The sequence below is a fragment of the Punica granatum genome, chromosome 7 (assembly GCF_007655135.1).
Source record: "Punica granatum isolate Tunisia-2019 chromosome 7, ASM765513v2, whole genome shotgun sequence".
Classification (NCBI taxonomy): domain Eukaryota; kingdom Viridiplantae; phylum Streptophyta; class Magnoliopsida; order Myrtales; family Lythraceae; genus Punica; species Punica granatum.
In genome coordinates this window covers 2,982,982-3,004,451 of record NC_045133.1, presented here as the reverse complement: position 1 = coordinate 3,004,451, position 21,470 = coordinate 2,982,982, and the positions used below count along the sequence as shown (strand labels likewise).

Genomic DNA, 21,470 nt, shown 5'->3' with positions numbered 1-21,470 from the left:
GATTCCATCAAAACATTACATCGTCATTAAATTCCGCAATGAGAGTCTTTTAATAAATAACATTTCAAAAACCGGAAAAGGGTGATGAAATTGGAGGAGAAGAGCAGCTTCATTCCGAAAGAATTAATTTCTTTTCTTGTATGGAACATCAATTCTATACAAACTGAGCTCAGAGGGAAACATTTGAGCATAAGGCGGTTTGACATCAATGAAGGTTTCATGTTCGGGCCACAGCTTCGGACTTGCAAACGGGGCAAACATTCTTCTGTGAGAGCCACTGCTTTATACACTCTAGGTGATACCCATGCCCGCATTCTAATTTCCCGAGCTCATCGTCCTCTTCATACTCTTCCTGCATTAACAACAGAGATAACATAATGAATAATGATCGCTCTGAGGTTAAAAGAACTATAAACTCGACTCCAAGGATGGAAATTTTTTAGGACTCACTTGGCAAATGCTGCACTTCCCATCAGTTTTTGCAGCGAAATGATGCGATAAATCACCAAGACTTGCAAGCTTGATCTTCCTGATGCAACAGCCTATCTCATCTTCTTTCAGCCCAGTATTCACGTAACCAATTCTGTCACCGAGCTCCAACAGTTGCTGGAAATGCCACAGAAAATAAGGATGTAAGCCTGAGACAAAACAATTTCATGAAGACCGTAGACAACGTGAATCAATTACCAGTAGCATAGGAGAAACATATCATATTACCTCGTACGACATGTTATCGACGTCGAGTCGCCAGCCTCTGTACCGATCGGGCCCATCTGCTCTTCCACCCATGAGCATACCACCGTGCAGCATCATAATCTGCAAATCAGACAGGCCCGAGATTGCACACCCAGTGAGCATATTGGGCACGGCAGATTACTATAAAAAACGGTGCCACATCTTTGAAACCCAAAGAGGTTGACATAGAAACCAAATCAAACCTCGGCAAGGCCTTCAGGGGAAGGAGGTCTGGCATGCCGATGATGCCGAGGCCCAGGGCCGTATAAGTCCACACCAGGGCGAGATCCGGTGAAGCTCTGGTCGGAGTCAAGGAGACACAAGTGTTCGGGATTTATAGCCCGCCGCGGGAGACAAGGGCGCTGCAGAAGACAGCGGAAACCGAATCATCAGAAAATCTAAACAGCATTGAATACGAACACTGCCCCAAGTCCTTCAATAGAGGAACAAAATAGTCAGATATATGCAAAGCTGAGAACCCGATTACCGAAAATATCGACATCATTAATGAAGTTTTCTGTATATTTAGACTGCATAAATCAACCGAATAATCATTGAAATAAGAGAAAACTCAAACCGAGACTCTCTGCCATAGGAATAAGATTAAATTCAGCTTGGAGGTTTCAAAGCGGCATCGATGTTATATGTACCGATTCAATTCGAATATCAAGTAAACCAAAAATGTGAAATCTTTCGAAGACCCAGCAAATCGCAGAACTCAGACGAATCAAGAACAAGAGGAATTTGCAGTTATTTAGCAAAAAAGGAAATTTTTTGAAAATTTTGGAATTTTCACGAATGTAGTTCGCCAGATTCCGAGAAGACATCGAACTCAATCACCAACGGACGACACTGAACCATTTACCTCCCTCGGACCCAATCTCTCCGCATCAATCTTCCCCCTCGAGGCCGCGACGGCCGCAACGTTCCTCCGGCCGACCACCACCACGCAGTCGGCGTCCGCAGCGGAGAACCCGATCCCAGGACCGCACCAGGCGTCCTCGGCGACCACGCAGGACCCGCTGGAGTTGCAACTGAAGTTGGAGCCGTCGGTCAGCAGTCCCTGGTTCTTGGCCCTGCTCTTCTGCAGGAACCCCTTCTTCTGCTTCTTCTTGGCCTTCCTCCGCTCCCAGTCGGCGGACGACCTGATGACTGCTGGCACCGAGACCTGCTGGGACGAGGCGGCTGTGCAGCCCAGGCCCCGGAACTTCGCGGCCGGCGAGAAGTGGGTCTTCTTGGTGGCCGCGGAGGAGGTGGGGTCACTGGGGTTGAGGAGGACGGAGGAGATGGTGAGCTTGTTGGGTCGGGCCGGCGGGTTCGGATCTGAAGCTTCTGGCATCCCGTGGCCCAGCTGGGCTCTGGGTCTCCTCGGCTTGCCCTGCTCGGCAGCTGAGGTAGCGGCGGAGGGAGCTTCTCCGAGGACAGGCATGGCTCTAGAGAGAGAAACAGAACAGAGCAGAGAGATACAGACGGAGACACAAAGAGAAGGAAGGAAGGAAGGCAGAATATGAGAGAGAGAGAGAAGACAGAGCTCTGTGTGGAATGGATGAATGCGAGAAGACAAAGGAATAAATGATGGAATTTTGAGGGGTTATATGATTATTATGCTGGAAAAATCCTAATTGCATTTGATAATTTGATTATAGTCTCCTACAACTGTAGCCTACTTGACCATCGAGATGGCCGGGTCCCATGCCTTATGACGGTTTCGGCATTGCCATGGGCCGGTACAATCGGATACGTATCAAATACTATGCTTTTGGTCATCAATGAATTATTGTAGTAGAGAGACAATCAAGTTCAGTATTTCAAACGATTTTCACATGCAGTTGAATCATCGAATCAATCTCGCTGATTTCCATTTGTACGTGTCAAAACACGTCATTTTCAGTCGTTGACGAATTACTAATAGGAGTGACCATGTAGCTTTGGTGGGAAAATACCAGAAAAGGTTGAAGAAGGGAGAGTGGATAGAGATTGATCATTAGGGCTGAATCTGATTAATGATTTGATGAACTCTTCTTAAAACTTGCTTAATTTAAACCTTAAAATTTAGTTTTTTATTTGTTTTTCAAATATCGTACCTTTGTTTTTTTCAATTAATATTGCCTGTGTCTCTGGTTGGTTGTAGTTGAGTTGAGGGGGCTATGGTTTGTCATCTTGTTGGAATTTTTGGGTATGCCCTTTGTTTTTTTGCCAATTTCTCTTTTGGAAAAAGTGAAAGGGGCCAAAAAAGAGAGAGAGAGAGAGAGAGAGAGAGATAGCTCTGAAGCTGAATGGAATCTTCAAAGTAAAGCGTAAACAAAGAACTCTGCTTTCTTGCTTTTCTTGTGTTAGCTGAATGCACCCATTCCAAGAATAATACTTCGATCCCTTTGCCTTTCATCTCGTGCATTCGTTGTATCACTTACCAGTACAGTGTGATGCTCGAGCAATTGTGTAATGGTCGATCGGCATGTTATCAATCGGGCAGTGACAATTATGGAACATTGCGACACTTTGTCGTTGGACCGAGATTTTCCATTGCTTTAGGTACTTGTCATGCGTGATTCTAAAAATAGGGAGAAAAAGCAATAAACAGAGCCGCAACAACAATATAAGTCATGACTTGTCTGCTATATTACGTGACAATGTGATGGATTAACGATGAAATGCTTGATCGGCATATAATCACGTGAGTAGTAATAATAATAATAATGCAGCATTGCGTATATTTCGATTGATCTGTCATATGGCGACCCAACATTTAAGATGCTTTCGGGCCAGGATCGAGACTTCCTTTGAAGAGGGAAAACGCGGACACAACAGTGTACTAAAGTTCAGGACCTGTGCTTCCATGTTGACTCTGACACAGCTTAATTTCCTTGTGGAAAAGGGAAAGGGGGAAGAAGGAAAATTCTTCTTTCCATGTATTCCGGAAAATTCACCTCTTCCAACATATTCATTCTGTCTTGTGTTGGGAAATCTAATTAATAGTATAACTAATGGGAGATAATTAATCACAAGGTGAACAATTGATTAATAATTCATTAGACTATAAGTATTGGGATTACCACTAGCAAAAAATCTAGAAACATATATTTCTTATTTATTTTCAATAAGATTAAATAATTATTAAGAACAGAAATAGCTGTGATCATGTGAGAATTGCTATGCATAGCCTTGGGAACTAGACTCTTTTAAGAAGAGCTTAGGGATGTCTTTAATGAAAAGCATCCATTGAAGGGGGAGCTATTGGTTTGGTCACAGTGCCCTAATGTGTAGTGCACTCCATTGTCCTAAAAAGCCTATACTCGATTTTCCCAAAAATGTTCTATTTTGTACTTCCATTATTTATTTTTAAGAGAGTTTTTGCCAAAACTAGATGTATTTTTGAAACTGTTTCCCATTATAGACTTTCTCACAAATTATTTCTCACAATAAGCTCATATTATCTTTTATTTATTTTTAGAGACCTTAAAGCTTTTTCATTGTTTAATTTTAAGTCTCTCAAGAAAATTAAAGTGTAGAAAGTTAAAAAAGCTAGGAAAGACCAATCCATTCATGATGGTCGTGGCCGATGTTGGCATGGGACCCTTAGGGGTGTAAAAAGACCAAAAAATCAAACTAAACAGCAGAACTGAGTCGAATAAAAAATAATCGAAACACTTAAATCGGTTTATAAGTCTAATTCAATGCTACATTCTAGCTAAAAAAGATTCAACTAATGACTTAATATATTCACTTCGCTTTGGTTAAGATTATTTTTTGAAATGAATTATACTAAAATAATTATGATAAATTTCACAAAAAATATAAGTTTTGTAAAATGTTTCAGTTTTGTCCTAAATTTTATTTTGTAACAAAAAACTATAAGTTTTCTAAATTGTCTCAAAAATGACATCCGTTATAAATTCCGTCAATTTTGCATACCTGGACTGTTAACTTCAGACATAAATTAATAAACAAATAAGATAGGTTAAATAAAAAATTTTAAAATTTTTAAAAAGTCTCAATTTCATCACAAATTGGTATGTAATAAAAACACCATATGTTTTTGCTCCTAAAGTCGGCCACGGCTAGCATCTCCTCTCATGGACCATTTCTGAAAAAAAAAATTAAAATATGTATTTTTTTTAAATTACAAATCAAAATTTAGAACAAAACTGAGACTTTTCTGAAAATATAGGTTATTTTTGTAAAGAAAAGAGAAGATGGTCAGATGATGTGTAAACTTTGTGGGTCCCGTAAACTCCACGTAAACAAATAAACGGAAAACTTAACAGAATGGTAACGAGAGGTCAAATCTGAGATAATTCTCAAAACATATGGATTTTTTTGTTATAAAACAAAATATATGATAAAACTGAGACGTTTTACAAAATTTAGGTTTTTTGTGTAATTTGCCCAAATAATTAAAATAAAATATGACTTTCATATTAAAATAATTTTTTACAACTTTTAAAAATTAATTAATTAAATAATATTATCCACTAAAAACGGCTTTAATCTAAAATTTTACTCGTAAGAATTGCATCTTACCAAGTGAAACCCTTTTATTTCTATCTAGTTTTAATATTCTTTTAAAAATCAAAATAATCGGTTAACTAAATGGAAAAATCGGTTATGTTTTGCTTGATTTTCCTCATGAGTTTATTATAGTTCGACTTATATCCCGAAACTAATTGAATTATATTTCCGTTTCGGAACGATTCTTCGGAATAAATCGAACGATTCTTCATTCTCTTACATTTATGAAAGGGACTTAAAATGAAATGATGAAAAAGTTTTAGGGACATTAGAAGTAAATGAAAGATAGTATAAGTCTATCATGGGAAATAGTTTGTGAAGAAATCTATTGTGGGAAACAGTTTTAAAAGTGGATCTAATTTGGCAAAAACTCTTTTTAAGACAAGGAGATTCCATAATCGTAATTCGCACTCTTAAAATTTGAAATTTGGAGCATGTCACACCTCGAAGCTCAGGTTGCGCTATGATGCTTCTTGAAGTTTCTTACGACCTTAAACTACTTCAAATTCAATATAACGTAGAATGCCATATGGCACAGGCTTTAAAATGGGATTTTGTGGGGGTAGGGAAAACATCATGTGAACATGTTCCATCTTATTGATTTTACATCAAATCATACCAGCATCCTAGCTATGGAACGCAAGGGGTTCCTATGAAGCTTGGTTCACCATGCATGTGAGGCTAAACTATTTTTGGAGCCTTTCACACCAGTAAACATGTGAAATTCAGGGATGGACCATATTATCATAGGGGGCAATGGAAGAAAATTGACAAATAGATTAAGGCAAAATAAAAAGAAAGAAGACAATGGCAACGTCTGGGAATTCCTTCATTAGCCCATTCAATTAAGTAAACTCTTGGACCATTCCTTTTGTTTGCTTCCTATGATATAGTTTAGTCATCAGTCCAACTGCATACATCATTCACTTGAAACCTGTCGAATGAGTGCCTCACCGATTCCATGGACATAGTTAAAAAAAAAAAGTACGTACAACATATAATATAATTATACTTTTCTCCATATGTCAGCTTGATACCGCAAGTAAATGGGTTTTATGACCATTTGTATATGTCAAACTACAAATGCAAGTTCGTCTTCTCATATTTCTCATAGACTCGTTGCTATGTGCTAGTAAAGTACCAAATGCGTTAATTGGTTTCTTGAGCTAATTATATAAACCTAAGGGGGCATGAACTCATGGGCCTAATCAAAGATTAGGCTTCTAGTACTTTCATTATTGACTTAATGGAAGATCAAATTCATAATGACGAATAATTAAAAAATCTAAATTCATAATGAGTAGAGAGGTAGTGGATGAAGACTAGCAAATCAAGAGATTGAATTGATCGATTAGGTACGTATATACAAAGTGTGAAATTTGTTGGGTAAGAGTGAAAGGGACTTCATGTTTTTAAGTTCATATATATTCCTCTTTTTTATTAGGCTGACCGGTTACAGGGCATTGACATAATTCATCTTATAATTATTATTCTAATTTACTTCAAAATTGTTCCTTCAAATTGTGAAGAGCTGTTAAAATAATCATACTTTAATTTTTTTTCTTATAGGATTTCTTATGAAAAGCAGAAAAATTAGGAAAAAGTATCAAAATGTACAACAAAGAAAGAGTTGAATTTTATCATGCTGGTTAGTGAAGTAGACAGTCGAGTAATATATACCTGTTGACGCACAATTAAAATAGCAAATTAAACGCAATTAAATATATTTACAAAAAAAAGAATGAAAAAAATCCTTCAAAAGTCATCCACAATGCATCATGAGACTAACGAATTTCTTATATGGGAAAGGGGCAGGTTAAGTCTTACTTATGTCATTCTCCTCTCTATCAAATGTTTTACTTAATTTGTTGACCCAAATAAATTTTGAATTCATCCATGAGAAAAGTTTTATTCCTTAATAAATCATCCGGCTTGAACTGAATTAGTTCATGCTATTGACTTTTCGAATATTATGTTACATGCAAAAAACGAAGAAAAAAAGAAGAAGAAGAAGATTATATCTTATTTTGTTAGGTAAAAGTTTGATTTTGCAACCATTTCCTCATTTATAGGGTGGTTGAAAAGTCAAAAATATCTCCTCATTTCAATTAATTGTTTGGTTGAGGGAAATCGGTTTCGGTTCCTAGTAGTGGGGAGTCAATTCTCCCGTATCAGGAAATCATCCATTCCCTTTACTCCCCCAAGGAAATGAGGAGAGGGAACGGAAAATAATTTTACTTTTACTTTTTCATGTAATTTGAGGCCGGAAATTTTAGTTAAATAATAAAATATATAAATGAAGCAACCGAATTACTTTTTACGTGTTCCACTTTTGCAACTGTTTATATATTTTGAATAATTAAAAGACAATCTTTCAATGCATTTTTAGAAACTCGGATCAAATTTTTGAATTTGGTAAATTTTAAGATTTTTTTTTATTTTTTTTTATATATTATATGAATAATGATTCACCCGCGTGCATACTTGTTAGTTATTTATTAGGGTTAATTACACTGGTAATCTAAAAAGTTTTAATAATGTATCAGGTTGGTCCAAAAAGTTTTTTTTGCTACTTGACGGTACAAAATGTTTCAAAGTTGTAACATGATAGTACAAACCGTCATCTCGCCATTGACACCGTCAAGCCGTCCTTTACAAGACTGTAAATTTTACATCATCATGTAACTTATGTAAAACATTTTGTACTATTAAGTTACAACTTCAAAACATTTTGCATCATCATGTAACGTCCTACAAAAACCGATTTTGCACCATCAGCGTCGGCTTGACAGCGTCAATAGCGAGATGACGGTTTGTATTATCATGTTACAACTTTGAAACATTTTGTATCATCAAGTAACAGAAAAAACTTTTTGTACTAACCTGATACATTATTAAAACTTTTTTGAGCACCAGTGTAATTTACCCTATTTACTAAAAATATTATTACAAATAATTATCAAATTTTGAAAAGTGATTCTGATTCCATAGGCAAAGAACTAAATAGAAGCAAAACGAATGTAATTCCAATTCCTTATTAAACCAAATAAAAAAGAATATTTGTCCTTTCGTTTCCAATTCCGTCTCATTCCACCTCATTCCGTTTTTGTTTCCATTTTCAAATCTCGAACCGAATGGTCCTTAGTTTACAAATCATACAATTCAAATTTTTTTTTAAAAAAAGTTGAAGGATAAAATTAGTCATTTGACATTGCTCGTCCATATTTTTTCATTCAACGTGTCAATCTCTCTCTATTTTTGTTCTTTCCTCTCTCAACATCCCAATTCCAAATTCTATCCCACTATTTTTGTTTCTTTTTCAAATTTTATCTCCAACTCTTGCTTTTTTATTTTTTCTCACCATTATTTTTTTCCTCTTTCAAAACAATATATTTATTAATGTGAAAATATATTACATTCGTCGTGTTAGTATATATAGAGGCTCCTCAAAATTATAGTTAGATAGATCCCACTAAATCTAAAATCTTAGTGAAATCAAAATCTCAAATATCATAAATTAGTTTTGACCTATTGAATAACACTCTAAAAATAGATGTTAAAGAAAAAGTTGGCAGTTAATCATAATAAGGGCATCTTTATAGGAATTTTTAAGTAGAATCAAAATTGAAACTAGAATCTCAAACGTTAATTAAGTTGCTAATGTATTGAGTAATACTCGATAAAATAAATGCGAAGAGAAAGTTCGAGCTAATCAAAATTGCAATGAGAAATAATCTCTATCTATTTATAGGTTATGCAATTTACACTCCTTCTGTGAGAGTTCACGAGAGCTATCTATTCAATTATTGAGAAGTTATTGTTCGTAACCCTCGGCTCATAAACGATCGATCATTCACGTTCTATATAAATTAATATATAACTAGATCTTTTACATTTTCAAAATTAATTTTTTTGTGAATCTACGCAATTCATTTTTATTAGATATTTTTGAGAAGATTTTTAATTTTTTTATTATTATAAAATTTATAAATTAATAATATCAACATGGAATAAAAATGGAAAAAAAGTTTGCATAACGCGTGGATTAAATGACTAGTTTATATTAATATATGCTGAAAATAAGAGAATGTTACTTTTTTTTTCAAAGATTTATTTATTTATCTATTTCTCTTTTAGCTTGTCGTGCTTTATTTTTTGATGAGGGGCTTGTCGTCCTCATGTTCTGATGCCGACACAGAACTGGTGTCAGTTGACTGCCAAATCCATTTGAATTTATTATGTGCGAAGAAATATTTGAAAAATCGAAGGCAAAGCCGTTTGTGAAATTTGAGCAGATTTTTTTCAAATCGTGTAATTATATTAGTCAAAAAAGAAGTTCCAATAAATCTGAGGTATATTCTTTTGACGAACTGCCCGAGTTTAATTGTTTCATGCAAGAGCTAGAAATCTATCGCGAGCATCGTGTCGTCAAAATTTAGCCGATATTTGAGAGTATTATTGACTAAAGAGTAAAGACTGTTTGCGGTTCTTACCAAACAATAAATAAAAAAATAAATAAAAAAAGAACCAAAGAGAAACGTAAACTAAGAACGTAAATCTGACTGGGTACTTTTCTTCAAAGAAAACTGAATACTGATTAGATCCATTGACTTTCTTGCATTGCATCGCTTTGCTCCCACTCTTCACCTGTCCTTTCATCCTCTTCCATTTTTATTTTTTTTAATATCAGAGATTAATACTTTTATAGAGCATTGTGTCATCCTAAATAAAATAATTAGCAATAAACAAAGTTGTAAAAATAGTAATTATTGATGAGATTAAGGGACCTCATTAAGTATAATTGCATATTGCTCCAATACCTCCCGTCTCATTATTTTGTTGATCGGAAGGCCTATTTGTCAGTTTGTCATTGGACAATTCGTAATGATTCGCGATAAGAAGTGATGATCTAATTTGCCTATCTCATGGAATGAGAGCGCGTATCTATTTGATGAAAATAAACTTGTACGATAACATAAGGAAACGAAATTCTTCGATTTAGATTGAAAGATAATGCGGTGCGAATGAAATTTTCTTTTTGTGGGTCGTAAAATCATGATTATAATTCAGACAGAAAGCTGCATTTTCGTGGCAAAAGCTTGATTTTGTCCCATTGACAAAATGATGAAAGGAGAGCTTTCTCCCCCATAATTAGCGCCAATTTATATGTAACGGAGAACAGCTTTAGACACTCATTATATTATATTTATTTTTTCACGCTTCACTATTATTACTTACGCCTATGGCATAATACCGCATGCTCAGACTTTAGACATAATTTTGCATCGTATCGGAGTTCGGTCCGAGTCATCGAATACCAAATGCTTGTGTGTTATCTATACATGTCAAATTTCTGCATTCATGTTGTGCATTTTGTTTACGCATGCGACTTAATAGTTATTTCTCGTCCATTTTGATAAATTGATTCAGTATTTGCCTCACAATCACGTCGAGCATAAGACGACCGTTTAGTTTTAGAATTTCACGTGGAAGGTAAAGAGAAGAGTAGAGAAAAAGATGAGCTCTATCTACAAGCAAGGATATATGCAGAGACTTCAATTATTGACATAGGGATTGTGTGGTGTTTATATTTCGAGAAATTACACTGCTAGTTCAAAAAGTTTCACTAATTTATCAAGTTAGTCCAAAAAGTTTTTTTTTGTTACTTGATGGTACAAACTGTTTCAAAAGTGTAACATGATAGTACAAACCGTTATCTCACCATTGACACCGTCAAGCGAAGCTAACGTGGCCGAAAAGTGGCTCTGATATATTTTTAAGAGTTGATGGAACGTTACTTAATGGTTCAAACTCTTTTGAAGTTGTCACTTAATGGTCCAAAATATTTTACAGATGTAACATAATTGTACAAAATATTTCTTTAATTAACCTAAAGGTCTACCCACGTCAATGGCGAGATAACGGTTTATACTATCATGTTACAACTTTGAAACATTTTGTACCATCAAGTAACAAAAAAATTTTTTTGGACCAATCTGATACATTATTAAAACTTTTTGGATTATCGGTGTAATTACCCCTTATATTTCACTTGTGGTCCTCAATTATATGTTCCATTCTCCAAATCAAAACATACTAAGGGAAAAGGAATAAAAAATCCCTCCTGCTATTTTTAGAAACATATTACCTTGATGATGTAGAGAGGCAGGCATGGGTCTCTAACAAATAAGACCATTCAACTTACGAAAATTTGTAGCATTTGATTTCGAACGTCATGAACGGATCGTGCAAGTCACTTTCAGCTTTCAACTTTTACTAGATGTTAAGTAAAATGAGAAATAACTTTATGTTTTTTGGAATGATATAATGTTATTTCATACCGCTCATCACATTACAGAGTTGGCCATTGCCCAAATTTATTACCTTGACCGCGAGGCGAGGGACGCCGAAGGCAGGGCTAGGTACTGAAGACGTGACAAGGTAGCTACACTGTATTGACATAACGATGATTTTTTATGTCGTTCGTCAACTAATTTGAAACGAGGAGGGTGAGTGAAAACTCATTTTTTGGATGATATCTGATAATATTTGGAAAACTCATTTTATCGATGAGATCTTCATCAGTCGATAAGACCTGATAGTTGATCTTTCATGATAGCAGGGTGTAATGTTGAGACAACGGGAACTCGAGTGAAATGCGATCTAATTCTTTGCTACAATAATGCATTTTGCGCCGTGTGAAAATCGTTGCACGAGATGCCTACTCTAATTTTATAGACAATAGAAAAACCATGCACTACTATGCGTTGTTATATGAATCCGAGAACCACGACTCACATGCGCGAAGTGCATCGAACTTCATGAATTGTGATTGGCTCTATCCATCATCCGCAATTAGATATACGAGCATCAAAACTCACTAATCCCATATGGCCTAGTTTCAGCCCATTATATTTTCACGTGGGCCCATCAAGAACTGGCCCACTAAGAGCCCAGCACCCTGCCCCTTCCCACTTCGTTCATTTCCATCTCATAAACCCCATTTAGCTGTTCCTGTTAAACCCTAATCAGGTGGAAGCCATGAATCCGAGTTTGATCAGAAATTTCTCGTCCATCGCTCGCAATCTCCTCGTCAAATCCCCATCTCCTACTCAGTCACTCGCTCCGGTTGCTGTTTCAGCTTCAAACGGCTGTAAATTGAGGCATTACTCGACCGAGTTCGACTCCACCGATGAATCGAGCTCGACCGCCGCTCGGCCCCTGGAGGAAGCTTCTTCCTCCGATGTCGATGATGTTACCGAAGAAGGTGAGAAGTTCCATTTCATGTGAAAGCACATTCCTTGAGTAGAATTAGTATCTGCCAGTCGACTCTGCAATGGACAACGGACGTTGTAAGCTGTTTTGAGTGATTAATTGTTGGTTCCTTGCAGAGCTAAAGAGGAGGATTCAGAAGTTTTACGAAGGCGACGTCGAGGCCATTCCATCCATCCTCGAGGGAATCCTGAAGCGTAAGTTGGCGGGAAAGAACGATGAGGACTTGATCGAACAGCTTCCCTGTGATACCAACCGCGGGGGTGCAGACTCTGAGAGTGATGATGAAGAAGACATTTGATTAACAGGATTTGATCCTTCACTCACTCTCGAATAATATAAAGTGATCATGAAAGCCGGAGGGGGTTCTTAGATACGATGTTCGATTTTGAGCTCATCACGTTACGGCTTGCGAGAATTGCTCCCGGACAAAAATCGGAATGTTCTTTTATGATGTGGGTTCTTATGTATTAAGAATCTATGCAAAATCATTGTTTTTTGCGAGTTCTACAATATAAAGTTGAGATATTTTTCCTCAGCACGTTTATTATCTTCTTGTTCCATCTTTGAAAGCATGGAAGACTTATTAGTTATCGGTAGACGACTTTCTTGAGGCGTGTTAAGTAATCGATCGTACAGAAAGCATCTGTAAGTCATTTTTATTCCCCAGAGAGGTCTCAGGAACAAGTTGGTAAAGGTAAATATGCAGGAAAAGAGAGGCTAAGAAAGAAGAAAGTAAAGCGAACGATGTGGGGCGGTGAGCGATAAGATTATCATATCGACAAAAGCGGCTGAAATGGAATCGAACAGAGCACGCAAAGTTCAGAAAAGAGAACGCAAGAAGCCTCCATATAGATACTCTTCTTGACAAGAGGGGAAGAACAGAGGGGTGGACATGGAAGCGAGCTCTTCTTTGGCTTCGTGCAGTTCTCGTTTCCTTTTGAAGGAAAAGACTCCCAAGTGCAGCTACCGTGCAATCGAGACCCTCTGCACCACTTGCCTGTGCTGCGTCTCCTGCCCACTGGCCATCGTGTGCGGCTTCATCAAGGCCCCGTGCAAGATCGGAAAGTGTGCTGCAAAGAAGGTGAGGGCCAGGGCATGCTGTGGTTCCAAGAGGATCTATGCGGGGTATTCATCTTTCTCGGATATCGACTCTGATAGTTTATCTGCAAGGTTGCATAGCCGCTCAAAGAATTCCTGTCATCCGAAGAGCAAACAGGAGCATAGCCGGGCCCGGGATAGTGGAACGAGGAAGGATCGATGCTACTTTTGAAGCCGCATAATAGTGATTTTAGATTTCTAAGCATGCTTGTATTAAGAATTTGATGTCCAATCCTTTTGAAGGTATTTCCATTATCGAGATATCTCTATATTTTTCGAGACTTTATTGATAGAGGCAAAAATGAAGGTCCGATCGTGGAGATTTCGATGTCTTTACTAGAAAAAGAAAAGGATGATATTTTCAATCATTTTAAAGGAAATGACTTTTAAAGAAATTAAAAAAGTAAATCAATAAAAAAGCAAAAAAATTGTGCTTGTCAAGAATGGGATTCGAACCCATGCCCTTTCGGACCAGTACCTGAAACTGGCGCCTTAGACCAACTCGGCCATCTTGACTTTGGTGGTTTTCCCCTATTATTTCTTCTTATTTTTACTTCCTTGGGGGCACACTTGGGCTAAGGGTCAAGTTGGTAATTTCCTCGCGCATCTCCCACTCCTAGAGCCCAGCCCAGGTACCATATACGCATCCAAAATAAAGAGCCTTGAATACTAGAAGAAAAGCAACTATCCCGATATGAAAAGTGGTATCAAAAGTCTCTGATGCATGGTTTGTTGGCATTTTCAGGAGGATAAATTTTGATTCAATCATGTCCCGCGTCATCTAGCTAGTTTCACATCAATATGTGACTCGACTTAATGAATCCTCGATCTGCTTCGTGTTTGCCTTTATAGGAATATCACATAGGGTGAATAGGTGCTGCTTCTGTTCAAGAACAGAAGCAATCTGATGTAACTAATGCGATAGTCTCAAGGAAGAAGAGATCGACTAGAGATTCATGGATATTTGGACTCCTGAAAAGAAGCAAAACTGGCAGAGTCTCCAATATTGTTTTATGTCAGAAGCAAAAGTGCCCGTTAGAGCTACTGAGGCTTATCCAGAAAAGAGTCAATTCTCAAAACTACGAAAATAGGACAGACATCCTTCGATGTGTTTAGGTCGAGAGAAGCAAAATAAAAATGGATCGACATCAAGCACCACAGGCGCCTCCACACCCAGCAGCGCACGCGGAAGAATAGTAGTAACTATCCTGTTGATCCGTGGAGGTCTTACTGTCCTTTGATGCCCCGTTTGAACATGAGAACACTACTGCTGATATCAGTACAAGGGAAAGGAAAGCTGCTGACAGGATCATTAGGAAAGCACTGATAGTGAGTCCATGATTGTTGCCTCCCCTGCTCCCATGAGAACTGGTCAGCAGCAGTGCATCCTTCCAATATTGCATCCTCAGATTCGGTTTCGATCTCGGCCTCTCTCCCTCTCTTCGAATATATGCCAGGAGGGGTTGAGGTTGTGTGAGAGGCTGTTTCTGGGACAAGCTTCTAAAGGAAAGTACTTTAGATATTCCATGGGATTCCGCGTCCTTATATATAGAGTTGTCTGCAGAATTATTGGAAGTCACTTTTATCTGCCAACATATTAAGAGGAAATTGGAAAGAGAATTCTGGGTGGGCATGACTCATCCATGTTTCGTCGGACATACAGATCTGATCCGGGTCTCCAGCACTCATGAAATACGACCTGCAATAGGCGGTCCATTCCTACATTTGCACGAGAAGGCGTCATGTATCTTCCAACAAATTTCAACCACTCAAATATCGAATGATTTACAAAGCTAGCCACTCCCGTGTTCACGATATCCGATTCATTCGCAAACACTTAAGACACTTTGTTAATCTAGACACGAGGTTATGGTATTCTTCGCATACCAGACCAAAAGATTTGGACTAGAATTGGCAGGCAAAACAATCAGAGTGAGTTGACAAGAAAAGGAGATTTATATGTCGTGGGGGTCAACATGGAACCCTAAATTATGTAAAATTTGTCTCGACTACATATGTGTGTGATTATTATAAAATGAATACTTTTACTCCACAAAGGACACGGACGTTGCCATTTTCAAACCATATGTACCCATCAAACATTTCACTTCTGACATCTAAATCGAAGAAGTGTGATTAGCACTCAGGAAAAAGAAGATCACAAACACAAAGTGTCAATGTTAAACTCATTCTTTCTGTAATTAATTAGTAATCTCCACGCGAAGACACACCATTTACGCCCTCCCTTGGTTTTCATTTGGGGTAGGTTAGATCTAGACCAAGCACTACTACTTATCTACTATCTTGTCCATTTGATTAGTTGCCATAATCCATGATTTTTAATGCAATTATTTGACTCAGTGGAGCCTTCCTTGGAAGCGGCTTTGCTTATTCATTCTGACATATGTCGACTGATCTGATGTCACTCATTTATTCGTTTGGGACTGATAAGAATTATTAAGGCTCGTTTATTTTCAGGATTAAAATCACAAAAATTTTAACTTTAATTTTAACTCAATCCACTACACAACAAAAATACACATTTTCCAAGTCAAAAATTTTAACTTTTAACTTTAACTCAACACACTACACAATATTTATTATTTTCCATAATTAAAATCAAAGTTATTTTAACTCTAAAACCAAACGCCTCATTAATGAATCTTCCAAAACGTGCAGGTTGGGGAGATCTAATATGGTTGATGGATCTGGACCATCGGCTTCCGTGAAAACCCGTTTGCGGAATTTTCGAACTACGGTGTACCTCGAAGAGCTTATTGACTAAAAAGTACAACATTAGTAGGAGTAGTAGAATTCCACCCACTTATTATCATGCGGGAACAATGAATTGCGTAACGAAAACTCCAACGTGATGATTAAAGAGAGTATAATGTAAATGTGTAAATTTTCATTTTTCACCTAATAATCAATCAGTTTTAGATTCGATAATCGTCGGATTAGACGTACTTCTTTATTAACTATTATAATTCTTATTTTATTGTACTAGTAATGGACATTCTTTATAAAAGAAAAAAAAAATTCAATATGAATCAACATGTGTGGATGTTTGGTGACCTCAGCTTATCAGTTAATGGGAAGTGAAATTCGTCGTCGTCGTCGGTTGTGTTTGGTGACCTCTGTGTCTGCTTCCAATTAGCAGCCCTTACAAACGTAAACAATGATGTCGACTCCTTAAAAGGTTTGCCTCTTACTGTGGAAGTAAGGCCAATAAAATTGGGAGCCAATTTAGGCATATCAGGCTCATGAAATTTGCCCCTTGATATAGCAATAAGGTCAGTAATACTACTCAGAGGCCAGTTAATCTATGGAGCAATACACGTCGGTTTCGAATTGTGATCAAAGCAATAAAGTTATCCCGACTCCATACGAGACCCGGGATTCGCACTTCTTAGCGGGCACTTGGGAAAACTTGCTGTATAAGCAAATCTCAATAGAAAGCTTGTTCTGGTGAATGCTCTGTCCGGTTCAGATCAGGGTTTGCGAAAATTCAGTAGTCCGAATCGGAACTTGAGAATTCATATTGCAGAACCTTGAAAAGGAACCGTAATATATAGTCATGAGTTCACTTTTTACCTGAGGAGGAATATCAGTTGAACTAGATCCACTATATTGTGTGGATGTATGAACAATTTGCTCGACAGCAGAATCGGTTAATTTTGCAGTAATGTCTCATTACTTGGGTTCGATAAGGACATCGATGGCAATTCAATATAAGGCTTGACGAGCCAAACTCAAACTCGGGCTCGACGCCCGACTCCGAAATTACTAACTAATTGCCTTTTCCTATCGGACCTAAGAACATTCCTTCTGATGTGGGATTTAGTCCACTTGCATGCACCCAATATGCAAAACTTGAGAAACTCGTAACCGCTAATTTCTGCCAAATCAGTCTCATAACCGGCTCTCTGTGCCGTTATATGTTTGATGTGTCTCGGTTTGACCCGACTTGCCATCCTTCGCATCGAAGGTGCATGACTGACATAGAACACCCCAGCAGTCTATCAAATATAAAGGCACCAAATTCGAAGTTTGCTTTCGGAGCTCAGCATCGGTGCTACTCCACTAGATTTCTGCAGATGCAATCCTCTGAATCACTCTGAAGATTCGTCAAGTTCAGCCCCAACAGAGACTCGACCGAGATATGCTTTAGCCGACACATGAATTTCGATTTTTCTTTTCTTCTATACAGAGCTATGGAATAATATCTACATTAGTATTCCCATTCGCAGAAATTGGCTTCACAACGTAGATGCTGGCATTCAAAGTGGCCAAGATGTCCCTTCTTATGAGTACTTAACATGTCAATATCATCGAGCTGATTCCGGGTTTTCCAAGCAATTGCTTTTGCAAGATTTCACGTACACCCTGACTTTCAAGCCGATGCTAGTCACTTTCAATCATAGCCCTTCTCACGAGGATTATGCAGAAGAAGCAGATGGATTCAAGCGCTAGCGTCATTGGGTGGAGATGGTCCAAAGGCTAGTGTTCGTCTTGCAGCATTAGATCATACTTGGCATCAGATGCTCCGACTGCGAACAACAATGGATTCCTCGAATTAATTATGCAGCACAAGCAAAAGTACAACAACAATGGATTCCTCGAATTAATAATTAAACACTCGAAAAAAAAAAAACAGAGAGAGAGAGAGCTTTTCTTCATTTGTTTATTGTCCCGACCAGACAGGCACTTCTCTCCAACAGCAAAAGCAGCAGAGGAAACAATTAACAATGGCGGCTCCTCACAATTTCTTGATCCAACCAGAAGAAACGTTCCCTTTTCACGACACCCGATTCGTAAAACCTCGAAGTGATGGCCTCATCGGTCGTTCTTTCTCTTCATTTAAGACCGATCCGCGGTTCTTCCAAGAAGATGTCGGCGGCGGCGACGCCATCCTCGGCCCCGCCGGCCGGCCTGAGGTTCACGAACCTGATGGAGACGCTCACGGTGGACGTGCAGAGGGCGGAGAGCCGACCGCTGAACGTGCCCCTGATCGCGCCGTTCACTATCGCCACCTCGAGGCTCGACCGGGTGGAGAACGTGGCGGTCCGGGTCGAGCTGAGGAACGGGTGCGTCGGGTGGGGGGAGGCCCCGGTTCTTCCCTTCGTGACGGCGGAGGACCAGCACACGGCCATGGCCAAGGCCAAGGAGGCCTGTGAGGTGCTGACGAGGAGGCCGGCGGTGGCCCTGGGAGTTGTGCTGGGTGAGATCGCCGCAGTTCTTCCTGGCCACGAGTTCGCTTCTGTGAGTTAGCTTATGATCTTCATTTTATAATCCTCGAAGTTCTTTCCTTCTTTTGGCCCAATAATCGACTTCGATGACCTGTTTTCGGGTGAACGAATGATTCCGTGTTGGACCCCGAAAATATTTGAGTAGGTTCGAGCTAAACTCGAGAATCTTTGATTCAATACTAATACGTGATCACCCGTCTGATTCAGTTATCAGACTTATTACGACTGCTGAATGCTCGAAAGCTATCTGCTTGGCGGTCCCGTGTTGTTGTCGGGTTAAGAGTATGGTCGTTCTTACTAGATATTTTATTGACACCGAAAGGTTAGGGCTGGAGTCGAGATGGCTTTGATCGATGCAGTGGCCAACGGCATCGGGGTGCCACTATGGAGACTGTTCGGTGGAGCTTCGAATTCAATAACCACCGATATCACGGTTAAGTTTCTAACTCGCCATCCCATCTTTGAAAAGATGCTGATTCTTCGAGATTCAGAATAATACTAATTTGAAGTTAATGATAACAGTAGCTCTGTTCTATCATAGATTCCGATTGTTTCACCATCTGAAGCGGCGACATTGGCGAGCAAGTATCGGAAACAGGGCTTTAAAACTCTGAAGCTCAAAGTGGGAAAGAATCTAAATGCGGATATAGAAGTTCTTCAAGCAATTCGCGCAGCTCACCCTGACTGTTCGTTTATTTTGGATGCTAATGAGGGCTATACGCACTCAGAAGCCATCCATGTTCTCGATAAATTGCACGGTATTTAAGCTTATTCTTCCACTCCCCTAACATATGGTACTTGAAGATCGAACTGATCAGAAATGTTCTGTTCTTTTCTCCGAGCAGAAATGGGGGTCACTCCCATTCTTTTTGAGCAGCCGGTTCATCGAGATGACTGGGAAGGTCTTGGTCATGTGACTCGAGTTGCTCGGGACAAGTACAAAGTATCCGTTGCTGCTGATGAGAGCTGTCGAAGTGTCGCTGATGCAGACAGAATAGCCAGTGAAAATCTCGCAGACGTCGTCAATATTAAGCTCGCAAAATCTGGGGTGATCGGGGCCCTTGAAATTATAGAGGTCGCAAGAAAATCAGGTTTGGATCTAATGATTGGTGGCATGGTCGAGACAAGGCTCGCGATGGGCTTTGCGGGTCATCTAGCCGCTGGCTTCGGGTGTTTCAAGTCAGTATTTCCATCTTTTGCTATTGTTATTAATTATCCATTGCCCTTTTTCCCCCCACCCGGATTTGATAATGTCAACTATATGCACAGGTTTGTCGACCTCGACACGCCCTTGCTGCTATCTGAAGATCCAGTCTTTGGGGGTTATGAAGGTAATCTATGCAAACTGTCTAATCTGATCTGAGATTCGATCATGAGCTGGGACCATCTCTGATATATAAATTTCCATTGTCTTTAAGATCTAGCAGTCTCATTATTCGGCTTCGGCTATTATCCAGTCTCAGGTTCTGTTTATAACTTCACAAACGCCAGGGGCCACGGGGGTTTTCTCCATTGGGATAATGTCGTTTGGTAAGTCCGGAAGTCTTCCCGTTGCTTCTGAGTTGATAGCTCATCCTCTTTCAGTGGCAACAAGAAGTTGATTAACAGATTTAACATTTTTTTGAAAGTTTTCTAAACGATATATGAATGCATGTTGGGTTCTTATTGCAGAACACGAAATCAAGAACTTTTAGAATCCCGACCAGTTTGATCAGAGATAACGGCAACGAGAAATCCGAAATGCTCCGTCAAAGATGATAAGTTCGTGGCCGCAAGACAAGTTATTGTCGGTTATCAAACAATGGCAACCAATCCTCCGTCTCATCAGTCGATTGTCCTTCATTAGCTTTTTCGCTATCGGTGTACTATAAGTCTTGTAAACTTCAAAATCGGTCTATTGGTCTCTCAGCTATAATAGTATTTTGTCCCTTGGATTCTATTTCCTCCCTCTCTCTTTATTTGGGAACTATATGAGTTGCCTCTCAATCATGACTGAGTAAACTGAGATTAATAAGCGAAAGCGCACGCCGCTAATGATAACATCCAGCGGAAAGTAACAGAATACACCGAATAGCTGTGTTCAGTACATTGAACTGGCAAATTAGAAAAGGTAAAGAATCGCTGCATAACATCCGATAGTTCCATTCTAGTCACAAGCAGAAACACCGAAGCACAACCATACAATTACTTGGTCATTAATCTTGGCACTATACGAGAGAACCAACTCCTTGATCTGCCATTTATTCTCGAAACCTTTCAGTTCTGAAACTCGAGGTTCGACCCTCCATGGGACGAGAAAATATTGAGGAGGGAAATTGAGAGAGCCGAATATGCCATGATTTTGTAGGGACCCAGCAGATTATTTAAGTCTAAAAGATGCTTTATCTCATGCTGCAAAGTAGAAATAAAGGGCTTTTGTACTGTTTCTCTGCATGCTTAGTTGAACATAGTTCAATGATTATAGGCATGAGATCGAGGAGTCCGATTCTCACCGAATCGCCCTTAACAGAAAGACTAAGGAGTCTAATACAATGTTTTCTGCGAGGATAGGCAATAAATAGTTTGAGCCAAAACAGCCACCGATCCTTGGATTCTCTTCTTCAG

The 21,470-nt window shown here is 38.7% G+C and overlaps 3 protein-coding genes and 1 non-coding gene across 8 annotated transcripts; 2 read left to right on the top strand and 2 right to left on the bottom strand.

Moving 5' to 3' along the window:
* Nucleotides 1–2: 2 nt before the first annotated feature.
* Nucleotides 3–2,299, bottom strand: LOC116213941. The gene is made up of 5 exons (XM_031549095.1): nt 1,601–2,299; nt 939–1,097; nt 718–816; nt 451–606; nt 3–352 (listed from the first exon to the last, which is right to left on the bottom strand). The coding sequence occupies exons 1-5, from the start codon at nt 2,162–2,164 to the stop codon at nt 218–220; spliced, it is 1,113 nt and encodes a 370-aa protein (XP_031404955.1). The 5' UTR covers nt 2,165–2,299; the 3' UTR covers nt 3–217.
* Nucleotides 2,300–12,233: 9,934 nt separating this feature from the next.
* Nucleotides 12,234–13,903, top strand: LOC116215673. The gene is made up of 2 exons (XM_031551481.1): nt 12,234–12,511; nt 12,636–13,903. The coding sequence occupies exons 1-2, from the start codon at nt 12,286–12,288 to the stop codon at nt 12,815–12,817; spliced, it is 408 nt and encodes a 135-aa protein (XP_031407341.1). The 5' UTR covers nt 12,234–12,285; the 3' UTR covers nt 12,818–13,903.
* Nucleotides 13,904–14,052: 149 nt separating this feature from the next.
* TRNAL-CAG lies at nt 14,053–14,133 on the bottom strand. The gene has a single exon. It is a non-coding gene; the product is annotated as a tRNA-Leu (tRNA).
* A 3,495-nt stretch (nt 14,134–17,628) lies between these two features.
* On the top strand, nt 17,629–20,808 carry LOC116215458 (L-Ala-D/L-amino acid epimerase). 5 transcript variants are annotated; one of them, XM_031551171.1, is made up of 7 exons: nt 17,629–18,879; nt 19,189–19,299; nt 19,408–19,624; nt 19,712–20,045; nt 20,136–20,197; nt 20,294–20,396; nt 20,538–20,808. In XM_031551171.1, coding segments are annotated over exons 1-7 (1,260 nt in total). In that variant the 5' UTR covers nt 17,629–18,447; the 3' UTR covers nt 20,539–20,808. The 5 variants fall into 5 exon arrangements, with proteins under 5 accessions (XP_031407031.1, XP_031407030.1, XP_031407034.1 ...); XM_031551170.1 differs by having other exon boundaries at nt 20,285–20,396; XM_031551173.1 differs by having other exon boundaries at nt 17,639–18,879; nt 20,324–20,396.
* Nucleotides 20,809–21,470: the final 662 nt, after the last annotated feature.